At 39.9% G+C, this 25898-nt stretch overlaps 1 protein-coding gene across 5 annotated transcripts in view; it reads right to left on the minus strand.

Moving 5' to 3' along the window:
* HEATR6 (HEAT repeat containing 6) overlaps positions 1-25898 on the minus strand; it is a 40442-nt gene extending 14544 nt beyond the window's left edge. Inside the window, exons 1-12 of one of the 5 annotated variants that reach the window (XR_014821369.1) lie at positions 25664-25898; positions 22877-22984; positions 20319-20459; positions 19711-19826; positions 18777-18891; positions 16050-16151; positions 14691-14828; positions 12557-12858; positions 11352-11529; positions 4356-4562; positions 3883-3982; positions 2516-2622 (exon numbers count right to left, since the gene is read on the minus strand). Coding sequence is in view for 4 of the 5 variants with exons in the window: in XM_021067375.2 (XP_020923034.2) it covers positions 3883-3982; positions 4356-4562; positions 11352-11529; positions 12557-12858; positions 14691-14828; positions 16050-16151; positions 18777-18891; positions 19711-19826; positions 20319-20459; positions 22877-22984; positions 25664-25882 (1726 nt within the window). In the remaining variant the exon portion in view is untranslated. Of the gene's footprint in view, positions 1-2515; positions 2623-3882; positions 3983-4355; positions 4563-11351; positions 11777-12556; positions 12859-14420; positions 14829-16049; positions 16152-18776; positions 18892-19710; positions 19827-20318; positions 22534-22655; positions 22985-25663 lie in introns of all 5 variants that reach the window. The other 4 variants (XM_021067375.2, XM_084985112.1, XM_084985114.1 and 1 more) reach the window with 4 other exon arrangements.

A 25898-nucleotide genomic window follows, 5' to 3' on the forward strand; every position in this document is an offset into this window, starting at 1 on the left:
GGAAATAAATGAAATAGATACTAAGGAGTTCCCATTGTGGCTCAGTGGGTTAAGAACCTGACTAGTGTCCATGAGAATGCAGTTCGATCCCTGGCCTCATTCAGTGGGTTAAGGATCTAGCATGGCTGCAAGCTATGGCAAGAGTCAAAGATGCAGCTCGGATCTGGCGTTGCTGTGGCTGTGGCATAGCTAGCAGCTGTGGCTCCGATTCAACTCCTAGCCCAGAAACTGTAGATGCAGCCCGAAAAAGAAAAAGAAGAAAAAAAGAAATAGATACTAAGAAGACAGTAGAAAACATCCATGAAACTAAAAGTTGGTTCTTTGAAAAGATAAACAAAATCAATAAACCTTCAGGCTCATCAAGAAAAATAGAAGGCATTAATAAAATAAAATAAATAAAATTAATAAAATCAGAAATAAGTTACAATTGACATCACAGAAATACAAAAGATCATAAGAGATTACTGCAAATGGTTACAAACCAATAAACTGGACTAGAAAAAATTTCTAAAAACATACACTCTTTCAAGAATGAAATAAGAAATCTGAACAGACCAAATACTAGTAATGAAATCAAATCAAAAATAAAAAAAACTCCACCAAAACAAAAGTCCAAGACCAGATGGCTTCAGAGATGAATTCTACTAAACATTTAAAGAAGACTTAATACCAATTGTTCTCAAACTATTCCAAAAAACTGAAAAGGAAATAATGCTTCCAAATTCATTCTACGGGGCAAGCATTAACCTGATAGCAAAACCACTTAAAAACACTACAAAGAAAATTACAGGCCAATATCCCTGATGAACACAGATACAAAAATCCTCAATCAAATTCAACAATACATTAAAAGGATCATACAATGTAATCAAGTGAGATTTATCCCAGGGATGCAAGGATGGTACCATACCTGCAAATCAATTAACCTAATGCACCACATTAAAAAAAAGGGTAAAAATCATATATCATCTCAACAGATGCAGAAAAAGCTTCTGACAAAATTCAACATCCTCTTACAATAAAAAACTCTCAATAAAGTAGATACAGAGGAACATACCTCAACATCATAAAGGTCATATATGACAACCCACAGCTAATAAACTCAACAGTTAAAAGCTGAAAGCATGTCCTCTAAGGTCAGGGACAAGACAAGGATACCAACTCTTGCCACTTAAATCCAACACAGTATGAGGAGTCTGAGACACAGCAGACAAGAAAAAGAAAAGTCATCCAAATTGTAAAGGAAGAAGTAAAACTGTCACTCTTTATATATGACAAGATACTATACATGTCATATAGTATACACATGTCATGATACTAAAACCCTGAAGACTCCACCAAAAAAACTATTAGAATAAATCAACTCAGTGAAATTGTACAAAATTAATATACAGAAATCTGCAGCATTTCTATTCACTAATAACAACCCATCAGAAATAGAAATTAAAACAATGCCATTGATAATTGCATCAAAAAAAACCCACCTAGGAATAAATTAATCAAGGAGGTGAAAGACCTGTATTCTAAAAACTATGAGACATTGATGAAACTGAAGACAACACAAATAAATGGAAAGATATACCATGCTTGTGGATTGGAATAATTAAAATTGTTAAAATGTCCATACTACCCACAGCAATCTACAGGTTCGATGCAGTCCCAATAAAGACACTCACGGGAGTTCCCATCGTGGCACAAGTGGTTAACAAATCCGACTAGGAACCATGAGGTTGTGGGTTCGATCCCTGGCCTTGCTCAGTGGGTTAACGATCTGGTGTTGCCGTGAGCTGTGGTGTAGGTTGCAGACGTGGCTTGGATCCCGCATTGCTGTGGCTCTGGCGTAGGCTGGCGGCTACAGCTCCGATTAGACCCCTAGTCTGGGAACCTCCATATGCAACAGGAGTGGCCCAAGAAATGGCAAAAAGACCAAAAAAAAAAAAAAAACAAAAAACCACAAAACACTCACGGCATTTTTCAGAGGACTAGAACAAATAATCCTAAAATTTGTACAGAACCATAAACACACCTGAGTAGCCAAAGTAATCTTGAGGAAAAAAGAACAAAGCTGGAGTTATCATATACCCTGATTTCAAACTATACTACAAAGCTATAGTAATCAAAACAATGTGGTATTGGCACAAAAACCAGACACATAGATCAATGGAAGAGAAGAGAGAGCCCAGAAATAAACCCACTCTTATATGGTCAATTTATCTACGACAAAGGAGGCAAGAATATGCAATGGGGAAAAGAGCCCCTTCAATAAACGGTGTTGGGAAGCCTGGACACCTACATGTAAAACAATGAAACTGGACCACTTTCTTATATCACATACAAACATAAACTAAAAATGGATTAAAGATTTAAATGTAAGACCTGAAACCATAAAATACCTAGAAGAAAGCAGACAGTATACACTTATTATTATTTTTTTTAAATGGCTGCACATATGCTGTAGCTGTAGCAATGCCAGATCCTTTAATACACTGTGCTGGGCCAGGGATTGAACCCATACCTCTGTAGCAACCTGAGCCGTTGCAGTCGGATTCTTAACCTTCTGTGCCATAGAGGGAACTCCAGCACACTCTGATGTCAGTATTAGGAGCATTATTTGGGATTTGTCTCCTCAGGCAAGGGAAAGAAAAAGCAAAAATAAATAAGTAGAACTACATCAAGCTAAAAAACTTTCACATAGTAAGGGAAATCAATAAAATAAAAAGGCAATTTACTGAATGGTAGAAGGTATTTTCGAATGATATATCCAATAAGAGATTAATATGCAAATTATATAAAGAAATCATACAACTCAATATCAAAAAAACTAAACAATCCCATTAAAAATGGGCAGAGGGCCTGAACAGTCATTTCTCCAAAAAAACATACAAATGGCCAACAAACGCCTAAGAAGATGCTCCACATCACTAATCATTAGAGAAACGCAAATCAAAAGCACAATGAGCTATCACCTCACAGCTGTCAGAATGGCCATCATCAAAAAGAGAAGAAACAAAAAGTGTTGGCAAGTATGTAAAGAAAAGGGAAACCCGGAGTTGCCGTTGTGGCACAGTGGTTAACGAATCTGACTAGGAACCATGAGGTTGCAGGTTTGATCCCTGGCCTTCCTCAGCGGGTTAAGGATCCAGCGTTGCTGTGGCTGTGGTGTAGGCCAGCAGCTACAGCTCCGACTGGACCCCTAGCCTGGGAACCTCCATATGCCGCAGGAGCAGCCCAAGAAATGGCAAAAAGACAAAAAAAAAAAAATCCAGGCCTCCTTCAAGTTCTACTATTCTAACTAAAAACTCAACTTATCAGAATGTGGTCTGATCCAGAAGCTCACAAACTAAAGGAAAACAAATGTTCTACAGGTAAGCACGTACATATTATATGAGGGAGCGTCAGGAAATAAGACTAGTTAGCGGTGATTTGAGGTTCTGGAATTTTATTCCAACTTTAGAGGAGATAATGTTAAAAGACGTTAAGTTTGATATTCCACTTTTTCTTTCCCAAAAGAGGATGATGTCTGTCTATCTGACTGGCCATCCATCCTCTACCTATATCTAAAGGGTATGAATTATTTCACACTAGAGCGGGACCCCAAATCCTTCACTCAATCCTAATTCTAAAGGGATACTCTGGTCACTGCACTGATGCATTGAAGAGGCATTAAACTTTACAGTTAATTCTCCAGGTCACGTCTTTCCAGTGGTGCCCCCTTGGGCTTCAGGGGTCAAAAGTGAGGTTCTAGCAATAGTTAGTTCTCACCAAACCCTACGAGAATAAACAGAGATATCTTAGAGCTAAAAAAATGCTCTGAATATTTTTAAACTAATTATCTAGATTTGGTTGATACAAAAAAGCAATCAGTTTTAAACTATCACCAACCTTTGTGGCGGATATAAGGCTTTATCTGGTTCCAGACTTTGGTCAGCAGGCTGAGTTTCAGACGATTATAAGGTGAATTTGATACTAAGTTTGCAAGGCACTGCAAAACACAAAAAGAATAGTTCAATGGGCCTGACTGAGCCACAGCATAGAGATAAAATTTTAGAGCATTTAATTAAAAAACAAAAGTCTACTTATATGAAAAACAAGCACCCCCCACTCCCAGGAATAGCAATGTAATCTCATTGGTATAGCTTAATACTAAAGATAAAGGAGTATTTTAAGGAAATCATTTATTTGGACATACAGAGATTGTAGGTATGATCAGACAAGTAGCAACAGATTTCCAAATAGTATATCTTTAATTAAAATCACTACTTAGTTATATTCTTACTCTGGGGCAATATAAACATTACACAAAATTTAAACAGAGAAACTGCCTCTGGAACTCACTGCTAACTTGGCACATTTACCTTAATTATCTGAGTGAGGGTCTGTGAGGATGATTCAGCCACCAAAGCTAACAAAAGACATCTGTGCAACTCTTTAATGCTGGAAGCAACCATTACAGAAAAGGGAGTAAAAGCCCTTCTGTGGTCACTGGTATCTTCAGCAACGGAAAGAAACTGCTTTGAGCCTTCTAAGATGGCAGATAAAACTTGCAGGGCACAGGCACGGGTCTGAAATTTCAGGATAATGCACATTAGTTAGTTAAAAATCAGAAGTTGAATCTCCTTCTTCCTATATATATTTTTTATTTTGAAAGTATTTAGGATCATTTTAATTAAGAAGAATGAAGGCAATGAGATTATCAGGTCCTAAAACCAGCCGTGAACTAAGTCACTCACACCCCTACCCCTACACTTTTAAAAAACCAAAAAAACCTTAAATCATATTCCTGTTAGGTTTTCTTACTGTAAGGAATAAGTCTAAGCTACACCATAGTATAAAAACCTGAAAATAAAGATGAGAGGCCTAGTTTATTCAAGCATAACGTCAACTGAAAAGAGAATTAAACAGCCTGAGGGGTAGAAAAAAATACACACATCTAGAGTCTGTTTCATATCACAGTTCCTGAGGACATTCTGATTTACGGTCCACCCTGAAGCATCCATGAGCGCTCAAGGTTAATGAAATAGGATATTAGGAACCTTGCACATACTCAGCTTGGCAGGCACTATTAATGACCCAACTTTTAGGAACATTCTTAGGTATAGGAAATAACCCTACCTGAATAAGAATTTTTGCTAATCAAAGAAATACTATTAAATATAACCCTATGGATGGAAAGGGAAATACCTGCACCTTTATCAATGGACTGCTGTGTATGACAGGAAAAGTGCCACTGCATCTATGTTTTCTTTATAAGATTAAAAGATTACTTTCAATTGGTACCATGATGATTTTGTGGTATTAAAAAATCATAAAAGAAATGAAAAGAAAAAAAAGCCAATTTAACCAAAATGAAATATAGGTGATAAATGCAGGACCTATGAAATAATACTGTATCCTCTTTGGCCAGTTCACCCAAAAATGCCAATTAAATCTTTCAGTCAGATTTTTAAAAAGTAAGGAACTTACACTGTGGAATGTAATCTAAACATTTACTCAATACGAAGCAAATCTTAGATGGATATGAAAAATCACCAACTGTATCTCCAAGTAATCAAGAAATAAATCATTTCTACAAGATGTTTATAGAGTGGAATCCAAACAAAAAACTAAATATTATTGTTTTGAGAACTTTATAGTACAGTATAATATATATAGTATATATATTGTAGTATGGCTTGATTTTTTGTAATTAAGCATAAACACTTAGGTCAGGAAGTTGGCCATGCTCTTGCACAAATCAGTTGATCCAAGAAGTAGTTAGATCAGGGGCTAGCAAACCTTTTCTGTAAAGGGCCAGTAGTACAAATTTTATTTGTGTGTGTATGTGTCTAATTTTTTTTTGGCCATGCCTGCCGCATGCAGAAGTTCCTAAGCCAAGGATCAAACCTATGCCACAGCAGTGACAATGCCAGGCCTTTAACCCATTGAGCCACCAGGGAACTCCCAAATTTTATTTTTAAAATTATAGTTGATTTACAATGTTGTGTCAATTTCTGCTGTACAGCAAAGTGACCCAGTCATATATACCAAATCTTACTTTTTTCGACTTTGCAGGCCACGAGTCTTTGTTGCAACCATTCAACTCTGCTACGTTAGTACAGATACTGTATAAAGAAATTAAATGTGACTGTGTTGAAATAAAATTTTACTTACGGACAGTGAAATGTCAATTTCATGTAATTTTTACATATCATAAAATATTACTTTTGATTAAGAAAAAAACACTTAAAAGCATAAAAAACACGTTTAGCTCATGGGTCATATCAAAACAGGTAGTGGGCCAGATCTGGTTCACAGGCCATAGTCCACCAACCTCTGATTAGACGGCTAGCTGATCTTAACTGAAAAAGGCAGATGTTATGGTAAACCCTCATTTCTTTAGAACATAATTAAATATCACAATTCTAGCAGCTCACAAACCAAATAAAATTAAGAGCCAAGATGTAGAAAAAAATGAATACTCAAAAGTAAAAAATTTTCAGCTCGATTAATTTTGGTACCCTAAGAGAGAAAAGGCATTCATGACTATCACAGATGAAAACAAAAGGAATATCACTGAAATCAGTTCTTTTTTACTGTCAAGGTATAAAATCTTTATGGAAATATGATACTATATCAAATTATACTTCTCATGGTTCTGATTTATTTCCTCTAAATGACATTTAATGAATCTTTGTTGTTATAAAAATACTATTTATGGCATTAAATCAGGCCCAGGTTCCACTTCATTTATTCTTATATCAATTTTCTATATATTGCTAGAGTTCCCATTGTGACTCAGTACTAACAAACCCAACTAGTATCCATGAGGATGCAGGTTCAATCCCTGCTCTCGCTCAGTGGGTTAAAGATCGAGTGTTGCCATAAGCTGTGGTGTAGGTTGCAGACGTGGCTCAGATCTAGCGTTGCTGTGGCTGTGGCATAAGCCAGCAGCTGCAGCTTCAATTTGACCCCTAGCCTGGGAACTTCTATATGCCATGGGTGCGGCCCTAAAAAAAAAAAAATTACATATTGTTTAAATTCTAATAATCAGCACTTCCAGCAGAAAATTCCTGATTTATGGCAAACCATAAGAGGTGCAGCTCTCTAGAGAGCTCATTTTAAGTTTTTATTGTTTGAGTATTTATAATGGTGGATGAAAGGTTTCTTAATCTTATCAACATCAGTGTGCTCAGTTTCACTAGAAGGTAGCTCTACCTCATTCAGCCCAAAGGCTTGCTCAAGGTAATGAAATAAGAAAGCACTTTTCCTTTTTTTGCTACTTAAGAATATAGTAGAAAGGTTTGCTGAAGTGGCTCATTCAATCTTTATTTTTTCCTTTTTGGTGTATGTTTGGTCTCAGAATATTCCTGGGAGTATGATAAAGAGGTCACTGCTGGAAGTGGGTACTGCTGGGGTTTCAATGCAGGGTACCTGGCTGTGCTTGTCTTCAGTTTTATCCAAGTACTAATTATTCTTCACATATGTTCAGGGTTAATTTCACTTAATCACAACCCCAAAGCTGGGTGCCTTTTAGGTGGAGCCATGTGAATACTGTGTCAAGGTCTCTAGATCCGAGACATTCAAGCAAGGGTCACCTGTTCTTGGTTGGCCATATAAGAGAAAACCTGATTTCCTACCATTCTATGATAGCTAAAAATTTCAACCCTTTATTCCCTTCCCTAGTTATGCTATCTATTATCTAGATTTTGATTTGTTTCCACATTTCATAGCTCGATAAAAAAATAATCATCATGGAATCTGAAAATCTGGTTAATTCTCAAGGTACCAAGAGGAAGGTCTGCCCTGCAGTCTCTCTATCCCTTAGATCAAGCCTTGCTGCTATGTACCCACAATATACCTTTGTAGCACCTGAGTAAATCATACGGAAGAAACTCAAATTAGTTGTGTTGTTATACTGATTGCTCCATGCTGCCTGCAAACACAGGATGGGCTTTCTGAAGCACATTTCCAGCATGTAAACAGGTGACGATTTCCCAAGTACCTCCACCACTAAAACCTAATGAAATTTCTAAGTGTTTCTCCTTCTCAGTGAACCATTCTAGCATTTTACATTCCTGTTTCCTAAAAGTAATCTCTGTCATTGTGGGTGTTTTGAATAGAGTAGTCCAATCACCTTGCCTTCCGTCCATTTCTCTCTGGGGAATTTCTGAGTATATTACTGATGATTGTGTTTCCAACTGAATTTACCACAGGTCATATCAGAGCTGCCATGAACTGAAAATCATCATCACTGTGCACTCCAATAAGGGGATACACTACTGTTGTCTTGTCTTTTCCATCCTGGTGAAGAGAAACTTCAAACTATCCCACTCCATACTCAATGAGCCCCTGAGAAGATGACCAGTTTTATACGTGGTGGCAACTTTTAACCTAGCTCTGATCAATCCACGATGCTGTTACATTCCTATCACATGAACCAGTAACTGTAATTTTTGCACATAATTTTCTAGAAGTCTTTCTAAAAAGCCTCTCTCGCTGACATCATCTACAAGACACTTTCTTCTAGCATGGGCCTTGGCTCACAAGGTGTGCACCAAAGCCCATTATGGACAATTATCACAACACTTAGGCATTAGCAGAGTTGCACAGCGGAAACGTGCTGGGCCCATATCACAACACTTATTTACATCCTTTTAAATCTAGTATCTGCTAAAAATCTACTGAGTATAATCATTTCACTTACCATTACACTAAACTGAAAAATTTTAACCATTACTTTGTTCTTTTAAAAATCTTTTTTAAAAATGATGATTAGTTGGTACAACCACTATGGAAAACATTATGGAGGTACCTTAGAAAACTAAATATAGAACTACCATATGACCCAGCAATCCCACTCTTGGGCACATATCTGCACAAAACTTTCCTTGAAAGAGACACATGCACTGGTATGTTCATTGCAGCTCTATTCACAATAGTCAAGACATGGAAACAACCTAAACATCCATCAACAGATGACCAGATTAAGAAGATGTGGTATATATACACAATGGAATACTACTCAGCCATAAAAAGAACAAAATAATGTCATTTGCAGCAACATGGATCAACTAGAGACTCTCATACTAAGTGAATTAAGTCGGAGAAAGATAAATACCACATGATATTACTCATCTGGAATTTAATATATGAACTTTTAATATATGAACTTAACAAATGAACTTTTCCACAGAAAAGAAAATCATGGACATGGAGAACATACTTGTGGTTGCCAAGGGGGAGGGGGAAGGAGTAAGATGGACTGGAAATTTGGGGTTAATAGATGCAAACCATTGCCTTTGAAATGGATAAGCAATGAGATCCTGCTGTCTAACACTGGGAACTATATCTAATCACTTATGATGGAGCATGATAATGTAAGAAAAAGAATGTATATATGTATGTGTGTGACTGGGTCACCTTGCTGTACAGAAGAAAATTGACAGAACACTATAAACCAGCTATAATGGAAAGAAATAAAAATCATTAAAAAAAAAAAAAATGATGACTGGCTTTTCATTTCTCCAGGACCTTTGTGTGGCTTTTGTACTGGACCTAAGACATCTCCAGAAGGAAGGTCTACATACGTATACTTTTTTTTTCACTCAGCACATTTCCTACATTCAATGAAGTTAAACAGCAAAAACATATCTAAGAAGTACCCAAATCAAGGAGGACCACTTTGCAATAAGGGGAATTTCTCATGGTAAAGTCAGATATAAACATTTGAAAAATATAAAGACAAAAATATCACGAAAATTATTTCAATCTACTTTCATCAGATATGACCCTATAACCTCCCTATACTCAAATCCCCTTATCTGGGCAGCTGCAGTGCAGGTGGCTTACTTGGCCTGCTACTTGCCCCATGGCACCACCTCCATTTCCTTAGCTACTTACAACTGCTCCACTCAGCTGGAGAGTCTTCAAAAATATAAATATCTATCTAGATATATATACTTTTCCCAACCTTTATAGCAGTTTTCCTTCCAACTGCTGGAATAGCTTCATTACTTATTTATATGCCACCATCATTTTCCATTTTTCTCCTAGGTTCTCATTCACTACTGATTTAGTCAATGTGAAAGATTTCTACTGGTTTAACTACTTAGGATATTGGGTTTTTGAAATACCCTACAAGACATTTTGAGGGAATATATTTGAGGCTAGTTTATTTTTCTTTGCCCTGTAAAAGCGTTGAAGGGTCCTTTAGAAATTTCCTTATATAGTAATTAGCTAGTCAAGAAGATGATCAAAGAGAGTTCCAATGCAGTACGGATTGCTAGCCCTCCTCCCTGCTTTTAAGGGAAAAAATCTTAAAACTAGAAACAAAATACTAAGTGGCCTAGTTGAAACTAGTCACTTTGAGAGCATAGGCTGGTGACCTGAGGACACCAGATGCCATTCAACATGCATTTTTAATGTTAAGTATCGTAACAGGAATCTAAATACTAAACTATGTCCTTATTTGGGTAAGAAGCTAACTTCTGGAGAAGAGTTAATATACCCAAGAAGAGACAAACACTTCAGCAGCCACAGCTACCTTACTGCAGCTACCCATGACTACCAAGTTATTTTTTCTTCTTTTTTAAAAATAAGTTTTTCTGGAGTTCCTGTTGTGGCTCAGAGGAAAGGAATCCGACTAGCAACCGTGAGGACACAGGTTCAATCCCTGGCCTCGCTCAGTGGGTTAAGGATCCAGCATTGCCATGAGCTGTGGTGTAGGTTGCAGATGTGGCTCAGATCTGGCGTTGCTGTGGCTGTGGCACAGGCCAGAGACTACAGCTCTGATTTGACCCCTAGGCTGGGAACCTCATATGCCACGGGTGCAGCCCTGAAAAGACAGAAACAAAACAAAGAAAGAAAGAAAAAAGTTAAAAATAAGTTTTTCTCACTAAACTATGTAATACTATTGCATGTGATTTGAAAAATATAGAAAAATTGGAAGAAAAAACTGTTAGGATCATATAATTCTATATCCTATACTTCCATAAAACATCATTAGCATTTCCCTAAGCCTTACACATTTTTCATAACCATTATACATCATGATACTCCAGTGAGTACTTAAGCCATATTTTTCTATTATAAACACCATGATAATCAACATTTTTATAAAAACAGAAGCATAGCTGCTTCAGCAGAGCTCAAGAAGAACATGGAAGCAAAAACTCAGTGGGATCTCCCTCAACTTGTTATTCACATTAGTCCATTTCCTAGCCTCCTGCCCATCTATCTAGTGGTTCTCAAGTCATGCCTGAGTCAATATCAGTAAGACCCTTCTTCAGATAAGATCAACAGGGCAGAGAAAACAAGAAAGACCTGTAAAGCTTTTCTTCCTCATAAAATACTTAGAATGTAAATGCTCTTACCTTTGGAGAGGGATCTTTTAACGTCAGAGTCATCAAGGACACAGACTGTGGGCTTCCAAGCTCAGGTGTATCAGGAACAAAGGCTGACCAGTAACCATAAAGAACTTTTTTTTCTATTGATTTTATAGTAGAAAGAAAGCAAGCTAATGCTCCTTGGCGAACTTTGGCTTGATAAGACCTTTAAAAACCAAAAGAAGGAAGAAAAAAGTCTTTTAATTATTTTAAAAACATTAGCATGAAATGCTATTTATTCCAGCCACCTGAAATGATATAGTGAGAAATTCAACATTCCAAATAAGTCTGAAAGATGCCAACATTTTAAAAATTATTTCAAAATGCAATCAAAACATGTTAAAGCAGGAGTTCCCGCTGTGGCTCAGCAATAACGAACCCAACTAGTCTCCATGAGGATATTAGTTTGATCCCTGGCCTCGCTCAGTGGGTTAAGGATCCGGTGCTGCCTATGAGCTGAGGTGTAGGTTGCAGACACAGCTCAGATTCAGTGTTGCTGTGGCTGTGGCATAGGCTGGCGGCTACAGCTCCAATTCAATCCCTAGCCTGGGAACATTCATATGCCGTGGGTTCGGCCCTAAAAAGAAGAAAAAAATGTTACAGCAATTTATTTATATAGCAAATTAATAAAGTCGGCAACTAAAAAACACAACCAGATAGGGAATAGGAGGGCAACATTTTGTTATTAGGAAATCAGTATTAAATGAGCTACTACAGAGTATCCATCCATTCAACAAATAGTACTAAGAATCCTTATGTTTGTGCCAGGCACTGTGCTGAGGCTGGCAGACATAAACTAAGCCCTGTCCTTGTCAAGCTTACTGAATAGCTTTAAGAGATACTTACAACACAGTACGATCACCACTAAGGCAAAGGTAAGTCACGTAGGAGAGTACCTAAGCTGGAGCAAGGGATCAGAAAAGCCTCAGAGCATACGACTGCTGAGCTCATACTGGAGATGAGTAGTGTGTAACAAGGCAAAGGGCAAAAAAAAGTAAAAGAAAGACTATTTCAGGCAGAGGAACCACATGTACAAAGGCAGATCAAGAGAACATGGCAAATGCAGAGTAATGCAAAGTCCCACATAAATGAGAATCTTCACAAATCTCATGCAACAGACGTTGAAGCAAGGTTATAAATTTATAAACGCAACTTGGAAGATGAGGCATAAAAATATAACAAAATACTACTACCTCACTTTACTCTGCATGCCTCCTTCAGCATCAGAATAGTCTGACTCACTACTGCTGACCCTTTTCCAACTGGAAGGACTGAAGGGTGAGGAGACTCGATCTTTTCCTGCAGCTCCGCTTGCAGCTAATGGCAAACTCTGACCCCCCTGGGAGGGGGCGCACTGAGCATCCCCTTTATGCAGGTTCCGTCTGCCTGAGCCAGAGACTGGGGCCACTTCTCTTTCACCACTGGATTCTTCTTCCTCCTCCTCCTCTCCTTGCTGGATTTTCTTCGGTTTTACTTTTGATTTTTTCTTTTTATTCTGATTTTAGGAGCAAATGAAAACACATATATATGATAGCTATTGGCAACTTCTCATTTGATAATTAATATGTAGTCTGAATAAAGAAGAGGAGAAGAGAAAAAAGTGGCACTTACTGGATACTCTATGTGTCAGGCACTATGCCAAATGCTTACGTACACACTACTGGACTCTAAGAAACAAGGTGCGGAATACATGGGACGAAGCAAAACTTATAGCTTGGGTTTAAATTCTACCTCTGTGACCCTGGGCAAATCATTTAGCTTTTTCTTCATCTGTTTAAGTTGGGCTAATGCTACTTGCCTTACACAGTGGTGAAGGCATTCAGTCTTCTCAGCTGGGGTTCTGCAGGAGATTAAGGTCTACAGAATATGAAGTGAGTGAATACTTTCTTGGTTCTCCCAAGTAGGACACACAGCTAGCACCACTCTAGATGCATAGGAGAGACGCTCATCACATACAATCCATGTTTTGGGGCGCTGAGGCTTTGTAGATAAAGCCAGTTTCTTTCTTTTTTTCCTACTTTCGTCTTCTGGACACCCAAACATCTTCGGAATCTGTGCCCTTTTCTGCATTCTCCACATCCCTGACCTTGAGGACGGAAGGTGCTCATCAATTCTACCTGTGATTACGAAGCTCCCAGCTCACACCCTCTTACCTGCTACCACAGTGATCATTCTGAAATTCAGATTGGATCACACCACTTCCCTAGATCAGATTCTTGCCTTCCACCACCTCTAAGATCACAATAACTTCTTAGCATACCATGTAAGACTCTCAGGATTTGGCCTCTGCTACATACTTGCCCCACCTCCCCCTCCACACACCTGACACTCTAGCCTGCTGGTTAACACATGGGCTGTGTGCACTCACATTCGTTATGCCTGTGTACCTATTGTTCCTTCCAAATAAAACATTCTGCTTCCTTCTCTGTACTATTGTTAATTCTTGAGATCCAGGTTAGCCAACACATCTGTTAAAAAGCACCCCCTTACTCTTCTATTGGTTGCCCTGAAGTGTTCCTCAACTGGGTGCCTAGAACGTGTTCTCAGAGTAATCTGTGAATATTCTGACAAAAGAAATCAAAATACTGCACTGTAGATGTCTATTTATCCATTTTTGCCTTCTCCCCCAAAATCCTAAAGCCAGAGTCTATGTTCCTAATATTTAGCACAATGTCTGGGATATAGCAGATGCTCAATCAATGTTGAGAAAGTGAGTAAAAAAAGTTCTAATTATAAGCATTTTTACTAGACATTACATTTCTAGGTGCAATACCTCAGCCATACATCTGTATGCTTTAGCTTCTCTGACAGAAACACAAGGGAGATGACAGCTGACTGGAAAGAATGGGAAATTTGGCAGTGGCAACAGAGACCTATAATATTTACCAGCTGGCCTCTTTTTTTTTTTTTTTTTTGTCTTTCCTCTTTTTAAGGTCCCACCCACGGCATATGCAGGTTCCCAGGCTAGGGGTCAAATCAGAGCTATAGCCACCGGCCTACACCACAGCCACAGCAACGCCGGATCCTTAACCCACGGGGCAAGGCCAGGGATCGAACCGGCATATTCATGGATACTAGCTGGATTTGTTAACCACTGAGTCACGATGGGAATTCCACCAGCTGGCCTTTTGGAGAAAAAGTCTGTTCACCTGTAGAATTAAGCCTCTGGGGGATGAAGATGCAATTAAAAACAATCCACAACTTAAATCTAAATAGATGTTAAGAGTTTCCTTGCCTGCTCACTGGCATCTCTCACAAGTGTTCCATCCTAATAAATCTATTTCTTGCCTATCAAAAAATAAATAAATAAATAGATGTTAAATGTACCACAGTTGGTCGAGAAGAGCTGGATTCTGACTGCTGCGGTTTGGTGGGTGGTAGTCCATCGTACTGAGGAAGTGGAGTGGGGTATAATACCGTGGGCATCTCTATGTTTAGTCCAGGGAGTCCATGGAACATGGATTTCTAATGACGATGATTAAGGAGACACACACACACGAAACAAATCATAAAGCAAAATTATTCACGTTCTGGATCACAGAGATGAACAGATTCATTTTTAAAAGCGTTATTAAGGAAACTAAAATGGGACAGAAAATAGATACCCTGAAGGTTTAGAGCTTAAAGAAGAGTTTAATCTCATTTAGACCAGAGGGATCTGTTTTGGCCAGATTGGGTTAGGTTTAACTTTAGATTTTAGTTTATTTACTTACTACTTTCACTTATTAATTTAAAAAGTTTCTCCAATCAGTCTTATCCAATTTTTTTATCTATAATTTTTTTGACCAATCTATCATTTTTATTTAGCATATCCATGTCCAAATCTAGCTCTCTTTCTATTTGGGAGTAGTGGGGGTGGTACTAGAAAAGAATTAAAATTTTAGTTCATGATAAAGCTAGGTTTTCATACATGGCTTTGATCTGAGGCCAGCACAGAGTTTCCTGGCTGAACTGAAGACACAGCTGGATCCCCAGAGAGGCTGACATGACTTTCCCACTGACTGGCAGGCTCAGAAGCCAAAGGATGGCAGCCTCATGACACACGCCTTGATTGGCCTGCCTACTACATGAGAGTGAGAGCAAAGAAGCAGTGCTGGTTCTTCTTTCAAGTCCAAACAGGGTCAAGATAATCTAAACTTAAGTTATCTACAGATCATGCTTTATAACCTATTATCTTCCTAATTCACTTCATAGATAAAATTTTAGAACTTTGATGCATTTTTTTTTTCTTTCTATGGCCGCACCTGCAGCATATGGAAGTTTTCAGGCTAGGGGTCAAATCAGAGCTGCAGCTACCAGCCTATATCACAGCCACAGCAATGCCAGACCCAAGCTGTATCTGTGATCTACACCACAGCTTGCAGTAACACCAGATCCTTAACCCACTGAGCGAGGCCAGGGATCAAACCCCCATCCTCACAGACATTATGTCAGGTTCTTAACCTGCTGAGCCACCACAAGAACTCCCAGAATTTTGATAAATTCACTAAAGCAAGATTTATTCTTTTCAGTTCTTAATGTTAAATTTTATGTTCAAATATAAACATTTAATTCTCCTCTCTTAAAATACAACACCCTAAAGCTAGCCTTGCAGTAGTGATGTAAAATGGTCCTTGGGTCTGGGGTATAAATAGAAAAGACGCTAACCACAGTGAGGACTTGGGGTTTAAACAGGCAATGCCTTACCTTCAGCACAGCTAAAAGAGCTCCAAGTTCATCAGTCTGTGTCAGCTTCATTTTCCCACCATTTAGAAGAGACTGTATACCTTTTAATGAATTTTGTAACAACTAGAGGGGAAAAAGGAGACCAAGTTAAAAGGTAAATGAAATTTCCTTATCCAGGGATCGACTTTCTAGTATCATGCAGGATAGAGAAATCTTTTTTTTTGGCTGCATCCACAGCATGTGGACGTTCCCAGGTCAGGGATCGAACCCACACCACAGCAGTGACAGTGCCTGATCCTTAACCTGCTAGACCACCAGGGAACTCCAGAAATAGTCTTGAGATGATGGGGAAAAATACTTTAAACAGAGGAGTGGGAAAAAAAAAAAGCGAAGATGAGGATTCAGAGAAGAGAGCTGATGAGCTACTACTAATTATTTTCTGGAAGAACAGAGTGCTCCTATTGAGTAAGAGTAGTCTTTTCGTACATGTTTGTAAATGAGCATGTACTAATGGCGAGCAAGAAAAAAAAGAAATGTTAAGTGGGAAGAATATGATGGGAATAAAAATGTGGCAGCAGACACAGGAAACAGGAACTCTATCATGCAGTAACCTTAGCAACTCTTAAAGGCAGAGGAATGTATGTGCGAGCAGGTTTCTGGTGGGTAATTCTGATCAAGATTAACTTCTTGAGCAATAATCTCATTTCTAGGATTCTGTTCTTAATATTCCCCATATGGAAAAGATCTACAGCCTTCTCCATAGCAGAAACATTGAAAAAAAAACTTTAATTCTCCATCAATTATGACAACGATTAAAAAGCTAACCCTCTACTACATATGAAACTTACAATAATAGCAAGCACTTTCCAAAGCACTGTAAATGAATTTCAGTTCACATGCACCTCATAAGACCTCTACAAGGTAATTACATTTGTCCCACTTCAGAGTTGAGGAGCATGTAGGTTCAAGAAGTGAAGGAACTTGGCCAAGGTCTCCCAGCTACAGCAGTGAGAAAGCATGAGGTACAACAGTCATGAAAAGATGTCTGATGAATAAATATATATATATATATATATATTTTAGGGCTGCACCTGTGGTATACGGGAGTTCTCAGGTTAGAGGCTGAATCAGAGCTGCAGCTGCTGGCCTACACCACAGCCACATCGACACCAAATCTGAGCTACATCTGTGACCTACACCACAGCTCAGGGCAAAACTAGATCCTTCACCCATGAGCGAGATCAGGGATTGAACCCGCATCCTCATGGACACTAGTTGGCTTCATAACCTGCTGAGCCACAGTGGGAACTTCTGATACATTAACTTTAAAAAGAAGAGAGAGTAGCAAAATAGCATATTAAATATGGTCCCGTTTAAAAATTATAAATATACTCATTTTTATATAGAAAAAAAATCCGGAAGCATGTAGAACAAATTGTTCCCAGTGGTTTTATCTAAACAGGGGACTATGAGAAACTTCTGCCATCTCTTATTTGTAATTTTTGAAATGGGTCACTCTGAACTTAAATCTTTTAATAAACTGTCATATTGGCATCAAATTTTTTTAAAAAAGAAAATATTGAAGATATTGTTGAAATCCACTCCCTTCCCTTCCATCTAAAAGACAGTTGCGGGAGTTCCCGTCGTGGCGCGCAGTGGTTAACGAATCCGACTAGGAACCATGAGGTTGCAGGTTCGGTCCCTGCCCTTGCTCAGTGGGTTAACGATCCGGCGTTGCCGTGAGCTGTGGTGTAGGTTGCAGACGCGGCTCGGATCCTGCGTTGCTGTGGCTCTGACGTAGGCCGGTGGCTACAGCTCCAATTTAACCCCTAGCCTGGGAACCTCCATATGCCGCGGGAGCGGCCCAAGAAATAGCAACAACAACAACAAAAAGACAAAAGACAAAAAAAAAAAAAAAAAGACAGTTGCGGAGTTCCCATCATGGCTCAGTGGTTAACAAATCCGACTAGGAATCATGAGGTTGTAGGTTCAATCCCTGGCCTTGCTTAGTCTGTTAAGGATCCAGCGTTGCCGTGAGCTGTGGTGTAGGTCGCAGACGTGGCTTGGATCCCATGTTGCTCTGGCTGTGGCGTAGGTCAGTGGCTGCAGCTCCAATTCGACCCCTAGCCTGGGAACCTCCATATGCCGAGAATGCGGCCCTAAAAAAAAAAGCAAAAAAAAAATAAATAAATAAAAGACAGTTGCTAGTCTGAAATTGTACTGCTTCTATAGTCAGGAGGGAAAAAATAGTTTTCTTTAAGAACCTAGGATTGCAAAACACAAACAATGGCAAAACAAAACAAGCAAAAACAATTTCTTGTAATTTAAACCTGAAAGATTTGGCTTCAGTCTTTTTGGGTTATAAACATTCCCCTTATGCCTATATCTTTAAACAAAACTAATACAGCATCCAAATTTAACTCTTTTCTTTTGGCTTTTTAGGGCCACACCTGAGGCATATGGAGGTTCCCAGGCTAGGGGTCGAATTGGAGCTACAGCCGCGGGCCTACACCACAGCCACAGCAACACCAGATCCAAGCCCTGTCTGTGACCTACACCACACCTCACGGCAACGCCGGATCCTTAACCCACTGAGTGAGGCCAGGGATTGAACCCGAAACCTCAGATTTGTTTCTGCTGAGGTTTCGGGTTCTCCCCAAATTAAACTCTTTAATAAACCACTTTTATTCCACTGCTGCTTCTAGACCCATCTGTAACAATCACAAGATTAGTGCTAGTCTCACCTACCATGCAAAACGTGATATCATCCATAGCAGATGATTTGGGAGCCTGTAAAGTAGTCAAGAAAGCTTGGAAGCAGATGTTTTGGTAGGGCTCCTCCAAGTATGGCTGTCCTGGCACACTAAAACACAGAGAAAGCAACCCAAACTCAGTTACCTTTGCAATGGGCCTCGCAAAAGAACAGGAATTAAAAGTAGCAGTACTGCTGACTAATGGAGTTGGAATATACCCTTGAATGAACCTGTATCATAGAAGACAGTGCACCTGGATTAATTAATTATCGCCGTGGACAGGCACGAGGCTGGAAAAAACAGCAGAATGCTTTTCACAGGGGGAAGTTACCTAAGTTTGTAGTGAAACAAGGATACAGAAACAGAAATCTTTTTTCTTTGCTTTTCGATTCTTAGAGGGAAATAATGCAGACAGGTGCTGTCAAGCTAGAATCACACAGCTGAACCTGTCCTCTTAGCCACTGGACAACACTGCAATGGAGACCGCACACATCAACGCTGTGCCAATCATTTTCTATTGCATGAATCCAGATCTGGGCAGCTGGAACCGGTTCTCTTTTGGTAAAAGAAATTTGCCTTTCTTTGTTGAGATATATCTCAACAAAGCTTAAAGTCCTATGAATATATCCTTCTAAAAGACTTACTAGGGTTGGAATTTACACCAATAGAGAACAAAACCTTGACATACTGCACATATATCATTTTTACCATTTTTTTAGCAATAAGATCCTAGTCTATTATTTCTTCCATTTTTTTATGAGCTTTCTTTACATGCTACATTAAAATTTAAACAATATCAGATGATCTTATTAGCAAAGACCATGAGAAATGCAAAGTAGGTTATTTTTCTAATTTGGCTCTGGCTTCAAACAGATTGAACTGTAATTACTACCTAATTACAACTGGGAAATCTGACTGATTCCACATACCTGAGACATAAGTTTGCCATACAATGCACTGCAGCTCTCCTAACTTCAGGGTCTGACTGAGCCAAGTCACTCAACTTCATCAAGATTCCACCCTTGCCAAGCAAGTCTGGGAGGTACTAAAACAAAATAACAGCCCATGTCAGCTGAAAAAAAGCTTCTAGAAAAATACTACCTTTTAGACAGATTTCGTTAAATTTTTTTAAAGGAAATATAAGTTCTGAAAGACTAGCTGCTAGGTAAATCCTTCAAAAAGGCATGCAAAAATATACCAAAAAAAAAAAAAAAAAAAAAATCAGTAAGGATTAGCACTCCCAGCCTCGGTTGTTGCTGAAGCTCTTTCATCTTGGCTGCAGAGCTGAAGGATAATGACAATAATAATGATAATTAACATTTACCAAATGCCAAGCACTTTACAAGTGGGACTACATCCTCAGAAGTCTCATGAGGAAATGAGGCTCAGAGTAATTAAGGGTGACTCAAGGTTACACATCTAATTAATGACAGGACACACCTAATTAATGGCAGGACAGAAACCTGAACACAGACCTGCTGGTTCAGAGCCTGCACTCCCAACCTCTCAAATGAAAGACAGAACACAGTTTAACTACCTTTTGACACTTTGAGCCATTGCAGTAAACCAGAGCTGCCAGAGCTTGAAGAATCTGCATGTGTGTCCAGGAACTACACTGCTGAATAGCAGAAATAGCATATGCCAACAGAAAATCCAGGTTCTGTTCATCAACAATTACCTATCAACAGAGGAAAAATATATTTATGATCCAATTTCTAAAATCATATTTAATCCTTTTCAGACATGAATGCTCACCTGAATCAAGCTATGTAAGAGAGAGAGCACATGTGTGTCCACCTTTTTGTGTCAAAAAGATCACCTTTAAAGACCCTGAAAGTTTGACTGAGAGGACCTTCTCCTTGCCCCAAGGCCTTGCTCAATTCTTCCCCTTTACTCCCTCCACTCAAAGTAGAACCTGGGAAAGTCCTTATAACTTTTCCTTGAACTAACCAGACAGTGGCAGCTGTAAATACACAGACAGTAAGACTCAATCCACTGAAAAATGATAATTCAACTAAATTTCCTTACACACAGTAAATGCTCAACAAATACATTGAGACTAAACACGTCTGCTACACAGCTACTATGTCTCTGCCATGACGTGGAGAGTACAGCAAGAGATGGCATACTCCTGTCCTTCAGGAATTTATAATTTCATTAGGATAAAGTAGGCTATCCAAGTCCCAATTCATGGACAAATGAAATAAACTGTCATCAAATGCTTGAAAGTTGGTTAAGGGCTTTGGGTGTCATAGGTGATCAGGAACTTGTCCAAACTGCCAGTATTAAAAAGACGATAGAGGTGAGAAGAGAAAGCATTCAGAAGCCACCACATCAGTTTGAAAAATCCTAAATTTCAAAATAGCCCTATTTCATTTAGGAAGTCACATGTAGCAGACACTGCTGCCAGCACTCATCTCCTTTCCTTGCTGGTAGAGCACTGATCTTATCTGGGTGCCCACCTCCCCACATGAGACCTAAAGGTAAATCCTAATTCTGCTAAGACAATGGTTCTTTACCAGGGGCAATTCTGTCCCAGGGAACACTTGGCAGTGTCAGCAGACATTTTTGATAATCACAATTGCAGGGATGTCACTGGCATCTAGTGGAGGCCAGGATGCTGCTGAACATCTTCCAATGCACCCCAATCCCGCATCAACTAAGGTTGCTAAGGTTGAGAAACCCTGATGTAAGGGCTGAGCTGCAGACTGTAATCACCCAGGGAGCTTAAGTCCTCCAGGTGATTCTAATTCTTTCGGTGAAAGTTGAAATCCCTGGTTTAAGCCATTCATGGTAATTCCCTTCTGATCAGACTGCCGTAGAGGGGTTCTCCTATGAGCTAGGTCTCTTCAGCCTTATATCAAGGAAAGTCTGCTAGAGAGTCTGTGGGGCAAGCTTCCTCATGCTTAAATAAAATGGACAGAAAATAGTTTTTTTGCTTCTGCTGGCTGTTATTTATTTTGCATGGGGTGCCTGGATTTTAGGCATCTTACAACTGAGAGATGCTAGCTGAGAATAACCCAACCATGGAGAATGGCAGAATGGAAAGCTGCCAGAAAGTCTCTTAATTATTAAGCATCCCTAAAGCTGCATCCCTTGGGGCTTGAAATGTAAAATGTATATATGTGTGTGTGTGTGTGTACACATCTTAACTGTTCAGCTCTTCTGAGTTGACTTTTCTATTTCTCGCAGCCAGAAGCATCTTAGATTACAAAATGCTAGTTGATAAGTTTTGTGCTAACTACCTTAAAATACTCATGTGGTACATTATAGTAACAGCCTCAATTTTTGAACTGTTTCTAAAAGACACTAGATTTATTTAGCAAGTTGGAAAAAATTCTGAAGAGAGGAGAGCTACAATACAGACTTTGATATAAATAAAAGGGTCTTTTATCTAGTTGTCTCCTTGCCCCCAACATACTTCTTATGTTTTATGAAGACCAAAAGTAGATGACAAAAAAATGGTAGGTTTGGGAAAGGGGGAAAAATATTGGTAAGAAAGAGGTAGGGGACATTTCAATTTATTTTAAGGTATATCCTAGTTAAACACATCTTTCCTAAAAAATTCTAAGACCTGGGGGCTGGAATGATACTGGTTTCCTGAACCAAACAGAAAGGAATACCTCTGATGGACAAACCTACAGAATATTTATTTTGGTCAGTTATATATATATATATTTTTTGTCTTTTTGTCATTTCTTGGGCCGCTCCCGTGGCATATGGAGTTTCCCAGGCTAGGGGTCGAATCAGAGCTGTAGCCACCAGCCTATGCCAGAGCCACAGCAACGTGCGATCCGAGCCACGTCTGCGACCCACATCACAGCTCATGGCAACGCCGGATCGTTAACCCACTGAGCAAGGCCAGGGATCGAACCCGCAACCTCATGGTTCCTAGTCGGATTCGTTAACCACTGCGCCACGACGGGAACTCCTTATATTTGTTTTAATATCACTCTTCTTAAAGCATTTGTTTTTGCATGTGCATAGTTTCCTCAAAGACTGGCATTACATATCTACCACAAATGTAGTATTTCAAAGGTACTTACTTATTCTCAAAATTCATGATGTGAATTCACATGTTACCTACATGATTACCTGTAATGTGTTAAGCAAGTGGTGGATAAGCTGACACAGTTTGCTGACAAGATGATTCTGATTAAGAGGTACCAGCCGGCAAGCTTGGACAAGAAGAGCACTGACATCCTACCAAAAAAAAAAAAAAAAAGCCAATGAAAAGGTAGTATACTCATTAGTCAACTGAAGATACCCCAACACAGCCAAATGAGAAAATAAAAGTGAACATTCAGACTCAAAATGGGGAAAGATGAAATCTGAGGCAGAAAGTAGGATGATAACATAAAAAAGCATGTGCTAAAAAAGAAGGAAACAAATCAAAATGATTTTTGCCAGGCTAAAGACCCCAGAGTTTCCACACAGGTGGAGACAGTACAATTAAATAACCAAAGAAAGGATTCCAGAGCATAAAAGCACACACTGAATTGAAAAACACTAAAGAGAAAGCAAACTAAATTTGCAGTGCCGTCGCGAAAATCAGAAATGACACTTGTATGAATTTAATGTAAAATTATAAACTGTTTATTTAAAAAAATAACCTATTTGCAAATCACACTATTTATTCATCTATTGATGTTTATTGAATTAAAAGGCTCTGAGCACCTGCTGTGTACCAGGTAGCAGGCTGGGTCTTTGGGCTCCAAAAGTGAACAAACATACTTCTGAACTTCAAAAAGGCACAATCCAATGAAGGAGACAGAAATACTGCTCACAATTATAGTGAATTTCTTGCTGAAAGAATTAAGCAAGAAACTCTGTGGGGAAACAGTAATTAGGGAGGTGATTTTTAAGCAGAATCTGGGTGTGAAGGATGAAAACTCTGCCGGACAGGCAAGGCACTGAAAGACACGGTGAAGGGAATGGAGTCGGCAGACCTGAACACCCACATGTTTTACCGGTGAAACACCTGAGGAACAGCAAGTTTTAAATGATGGCACATGGGGCACAAAAGCAGGAATGACAAGACAGAAGACTGGAAAGGCACGCATTGTACAAATAAAGCAAAAGTCCCGACTCTTCCCCTAATTCCACACTACTCCTAGTGACACATGCTATTATTCCACTGTAAACTTTTCCGCAGGTGGTTTTGAACTCTTTGTATTTATCTATAAAGGTACCTATGATGTCAAGCCCTTCCCACCCTATTATTTCACACTGTAACTTGCTTTGACCATTTACAAGAATGTATTGAAGATCTTTCCAAATCAGAGATTTACTTTTCTAATTGATTTTTTTTTTCCCCCACTAAGGAAAAGATCACTCTAGCAGGAGAACAAAGAATGGTTTGGGGATAAGTTAAAGGAGACCCAGTGGAACAGTCCAGAAGATTCATCCTGCCAATGCATTGGCCGTGGGAATAGAAACGAGGGGATGGACTGAGAAATATTTCTGAGACTAAGACAGTTTCTTTTTTTTTTTTTTTTTTTTTTTTAGGGCCACACCCACGGCATATGGAGCTTCCCAGGCTAGGGGTCAAATAGGAGCTGTAGCTGCCAGCCTACACCACAGCCACAGCAACGCTGGATCTGAGCCGCGTCTGCAACCTACACCACAGCTCAGGGCAATGCAGGATCCCTAACCCGCTGAGCAAGGGCAGGGATTGAACCTGCATTCTCATGGATACAGTCAGATTCGTTTCCGCTGAGCCACGACAGAAACTCCCTGAGACAGATTCTGAAGAATCTAGATTAGACAGGATCTAGAAGGAATGAAATCAAAATGCTTTTTGTGGGAGTTCCCGTCGTGGCACAGTGGTTAACGAATCCGACTAGGAACCATGAGGTTGCGGGTTCGGTCCCTGCCCTTGCTCAGTGGGTTAACGATCCGGCGTTGCCATGAGCTGCGGTGTAGGTCGCAGACGCGGCTCGGATCCCGCGTTCTGTGGCTCTGGCGTAGGCTGGTGGCTACAGCTCCGATTCAACCCCTGGCCTGGGAACCTCCATATGCCGCGGGAGCGGCCCAAGAAATAGCAACAACAAAAGACAAAAAAAAAAAAATGCTTTTTGTCAGGCTAAAGAAGAAAGGGGAAGAACCAATGTCTGTCCCTTTGCGGCTAGGCAGACAATGTGTGTGTGTTGGGGAGGGGGCGGGGGGGGGGCGGGGGCGGATGGGGGATGCAGGGTGTGTATGAAGATAATGAACTAATTTTAAGAAATGTGAGGTTTAAGGTGCCTCTGGGCACCAGATAACAGTGGTGTGACTGGGTCAGTAAGGAGTATGCAAAGTCTGATGTGAGTGAATATTAAAGTACTTTCAAAGAGGAGGCAAAGAGGGTGGAGCTAGCATGGAGAAACAGAAAACGGCTGGGACTTTGGGAGACTTAGTTCCAGTTCTAGCCCTGCCTTTTGCCAGCAATATGAATGACACTGAACCTTTGTTAGCCTCAGTTATGTTTATCAGTAAAACAGAACTAGTAATACACACTAAAATCCCTGCAACCCTGCACGGTACAACAGAGTATGTGGCCCGTGTACCACGTACTCAAGAACTGGTAATAGCAAATTTTATACACAAAGTGTTCTGAACAAGGGGAATGAAGCCGGGAAGGGAACGGGAAGGTAGCACCAGGGATGACACCTCTGATGTTATCAGAACAGAAGTCACCGAGTTGGCTTTTGAGATATGCACGTTTGCCAGGCGCTGCAGTGTCTTTCAGAAAGAGGAGGGCAAAGAATGTATCGCGGTCGGAGGGAGAAAAAGAGCCTGGAACTAAGCACTGCACAGGGAGGATGGGAAAAGGCCAGAAAGGCAGGGCGAGAGCCCTTAGCTAAGGTTCCTGAAGGATGGGGTCGGGGCCCGCGGGCCTACCTCCGGGGCCACGCCGCTGCCTTCGCTGTAGTTCTCGGAAATGAGCTGGTCGAAAAGCAGGTGTATCTCGGTGCGGCCGGAGCTGCTGTCATCCGGGCGCAGGGCGCAGAGCCTGGCGGACAAGCGGCGGAACCCACTACCTTGCTCGAGGGGTGGTTCCCGAGGCGTCTCTCGCGGCGGTCCGCCCAACAGAGAACCCGCGACCTGCACCGCCGCCATCTTTCCTACGTAAGAC

Source organism: Sus scrofa, chromosome 12 (genome assembly GCF_054392235.1).
Source record: "Sus scrofa isolate SSC_HxYL_T2T_F1_AM1 chromosome 12, Sscrofa_HxYL_maternal_Yorkshire_Landrace_v2.0, whole genome shotgun sequence".
Lineage (NCBI taxonomy): Eukaryota > Metazoa > Chordata > Mammalia > Artiodactyla > Suidae > Sus > Sus scrofa.